The sequence below is a fragment of the Octopus sinensis genome, unplaced genomic scaffold (genome assembly GCF_006345805.1).
Source record: "Octopus sinensis unplaced genomic scaffold, ASM634580v1 Contig17391, whole genome shotgun sequence".
NCBI lineage: Eukaryota > Metazoa > Mollusca > Cephalopoda > Octopoda > Octopodidae > Octopus > Octopus sinensis.
In genome coordinates, this window is record NW_021835024.1 from 1,121 (window position 1) to 5,000 (window position 3,880).

The following is a 3,880-nucleotide window of genomic DNA, read 5'->3' on the forward strand; positions in this document are numbered from 1 at the left end:
CGCAGGCAGTTTATTCCATGCTTCAGCAACTCTGAGCGTGAAAATATGTTTCCGAAAGTCATGGGAGCTGTGCTGTTTTCTGACTTTGTAGGCATATATATGTATATATTTCTTTACTGCCCACAAAGGGCTAAACATAGAGGGGACAAACAAGGACAAAGGAATCACAATGGCCCCAGTTGCAAAACTGGTACTTTATTTATCGACCCCGAAAGGATGAAAGGCAAAGTCGACCTCGGCGGAATTTGAACTCAGAACATAACGACAGACGAAATACGGCTACGCATTTCGCCCGGCGCGCTAACGTTTCTGCCAGCTCGCCAGTATATATATATATATATATATATATATATATATATATATATATATGTGTGTGTGTGTGTGTGTGTGTGGGGGTGGTGTGTGTGTGTGTTTGTGTGTCTGTGTTTGTCCCCCTAGCATTGCTTGACAACCGATGCTGGTGTGTTTACGTCCCCGTCACTTAGCGGTCGGCAAAAGAGGACCGATAGAATAAGTACTGAGCTTACAAAAGAATAAGTCCCGGGGTCGAGTTGCTCGATTAAAGGTGGTGCTCCAGCATGGCCGCAGTCAAATGACTGAAACAAGTAAAAAAAGAAAAAGAAAAGGAAAAACTGTGAAATACTGGAACAAGGTCAATAGTGCTTTAAATCAGTTTGAATTTCAATGGAATTATAATAAAAAAAAAAGTTAAATTTCGGTTTTTCTGGTGCTGATAAAATAAAATCTGATCAAATTTTGATCCAAAGCCGGCTGAGTCCCGTTCAGGTCTGACCTGGGGTTAAACAGCAGCAACGGAGTTATCTTTCCTTGACATGGCTTCCCTCAACAAATTTTTGTGATTTTTGGACGAAAACCGAAGGAAATCTCTTGAAAAAGCTTCTCATGGACGGCAGCCGGGCGATGTTTCACTTTCTAACCCTCGTACTGCACTTAGTCGGAGACAGTAAGACGGTTGTGGCACAAAGTAAGTCTCCCGATTTCCATATATTCCATTATTTCTTCCCCCAACCCTTGACTCACCTCAGCAAATATTTCGTCTTTTTTTATGATTTTTCGTCAGTTTTTCTCATTTCTTTTCCTGATTCCTGTTTTTCTAAATATTTTATGTGTCGAAATTAATATCTAATCCCCTCCGGTCTTTCCCTTCTCCACCGATTCCCCGATTTCTCCATAATTTACTCGTCTTCGCCACTTCCTCGTCCAATCTGCTAGAAATAACAGCCAAAATCGCATTCCAATCAAAACCATTCGTCTTCTTCTTCGTTTTTTACAAAAATATGTTTCTTTTTAAATAATCAGAAAGAGACGTATGAATAAACATCCTCCGATTCGTCAGAAGGCGAGGTGGGCATGGCTGGAATGGCTTCGATCACTAATTCTAGCGACTTTGGTTTCCCTTGGCTTTCAGGCTTTCATCCGTTCTTCTCGATCTGCCATAAATAATAGATTTCTTTCGAATCGCACAGAACAAAAGCAAAAAAACAAAGCTAAAAGACGAAAAAAAAAACAAAAACCAGGAGACAAAGAAAGGCGTACATGAGATAATGTTGTCCTAGATGGACAATGCCACAATAAAAGACGGGATGGTAACAGCTGGAAGGCATCGATCGCGCATCGACTGGATCTGGGCCAACCTGGGGTTAAATAACAACAACTGTGGCCTACAATGCATACTAATACACGCACATTAGATAATGTAGTCTTCGATGTGGCATTCCACAACAAAAGGTGGGATGGTCACGGCTAGAATACCGATCGTTATAGATTTACTGGATCTAAGCTGATCTACGGTTAAATACCAACAACTCTAGCCACTAATACTTACTACTATACTATACACGAGATGATGTAGTCCTAGATACACTATGCCTGAATAAAAGATGGGATGGTCACAGCTGGAACGTCTTTGATCATAGGCCTGTCTGGATCAGGACTGACCTAGGGTTAAACAACAATAACAACTATAGCCACCGGTACTAACTACTATACTATACATTAGATAATGTAGTCCTAGATACACTATGTCTGAAAAAAAGATGGGATGGTCAGAGCTGGAATGTCTTTGATCATAGGCCTGTCTGGATCGGGATTGACCTTGGGCTAAACAACAACAGCCACTAATACTAACTACTCTACTAAACATTAGATACTGTAGTCCTAGATACACTATGTCAGAATAATAGATGGGATGGTCACAGCTGGAACGTCTTTGATCATAGGCCTGTCTGGATCAGGACTGACCTAGGGTTAAACAACAATAACAACTATAGCCACCGGTACTAACTACTATACTATACATTAGATAATGTAGTCCTAGATACACTATGCCTGAATAAAAGAGGGGATGGTCATAGCTGGAACACCTTTGATCATGGGTCCCTCTACTGGATCGGGATTGACCTTGGGCTAAACAACAATTCTAGCCACGAATATTAACTACTATACGACACATTAGATAATGTAGTCCTAGATACACTATGCCTGAATTAAAGATGGGATGGTCACAGCTGGAACGTCTTTGATCATAGGCCTGTCTGGATCAGAACTGGCCTGGGGCTAGACAACAACATACATGGTTGCCTGATCTGTTTGAAATAACAGCCAAATCTTCCTCAAACCACACCTGATGGTCTTAGAAGAAGGACACATTGGACAATGTCATTAAAAATTTGTAGGGAAAAAGATAAAATACCAACAGGATGGTCATTGCTGGAATGCCTATGATTATAACTTCATCAAATCTGACCTGTGGCTAAACAACATCAACAGCAACAATAGCCGTGTGTCTTATTGAGTAAAAAAATTGAGGCTGTGGGAAAATTCTCAACCTGTTAGAAATAGCAACCGAATCTCCCTCAAATCACATTACACCACATATACTATATCATTAGTGGAGGCGCAATGGCCCAGTGGTTAGGGCAGCGGACTCGCGGTCATAGAATCGCGGTTTCGATTCCCAGACCGGGCGTTGTGAGTGTTTATTGAGCGAAAAACACCTAAAAGCTCCACGAGGCTCGGCAGGGGATGTGGTGGTGATCCCTGCTGTACTCTTTCACCACAACTTTCTCTCACTCTTACTTCCTGTTTCTGTTGTACCTGTATTTCAAAGGGCCGGCCTTGTCACTCTCTGTGTCACGCTGAATATCCCCGAGAACTATGTTAAGGGTACACGTGTCTGTGGAGTGCTCAGCCACTTTCACGTTAATTTCACGAGCAGGCTGTTCCATTGATCGGATCAACCGGAACCCTCGTCGTCGCAACCGACGGAGTGCTTCCATCCACTATATCATCATCATCATCATCACCATCGTTGTTTAACGTCCACTTTCCATGCTGGCATGGGTTGGAAGGGTTGACTGAAAACTAGTAAGCCGGTAGGGCTGCTCCAGGTTCCGATCTGATTTAGCAAGGTTTCTATGGCTGGATGCCCTTCTTAACACTAACCACTCTGAGAGTGTATTGGGTGCTTTTTATGTGCCACCAGCACAGGTACCATTAATCTGACACGGACATTGGCCACAACTAAAGTCTCACTTGGCTTGACAGGTCAACACAAGCACGGCATATCATCGAGGGTCTTGGTCACCTGTCACTGCCTCCATGTGGCACAACACTCAGTTGGTGCTTTTTACATACGACCAGCATGGGTTACCGGATATGTATCTGTACTTTGTCCAGAACTAGGCGCAGGAGTGGCTGTGTGGTAAGTAGCTTGCTTACCAACCACATGGTTCCGGGTTCAGTCCCACTGCGTGGCATCTTGGGCAAGTGTCTTCTACTATAGCCTCGGGCCGACCAAAGCCTTGTGAGTGGATTTGGTAGACAGAAACTGAAAGAAGCCCGTTGTATATATATATAT

General features: G+C 43.0%; 1 protein-coding gene across 1 annotated transcript in view; it reads left to right on the forward strand.

Moving 5' to 3' along the window:
* The first annotated feature begins 811 nt into the window (after positions 1-811).
* The window catches only part of LOC115231100, a 15,459-nt gene continuing 12,390 nt past the window's right edge, over positions 812-3,880 (forward strand). The window contains exon 1 of the mRNA XM_029801185.2: positions 812-985. Within this exon, the coding sequence (XP_029657045.1) occupies positions 904-985 (82 nt within the window). The 5' untranslated portion in view covers positions 812-903. The remainder of the gene's footprint in view (positions 986-3,880) is intronic.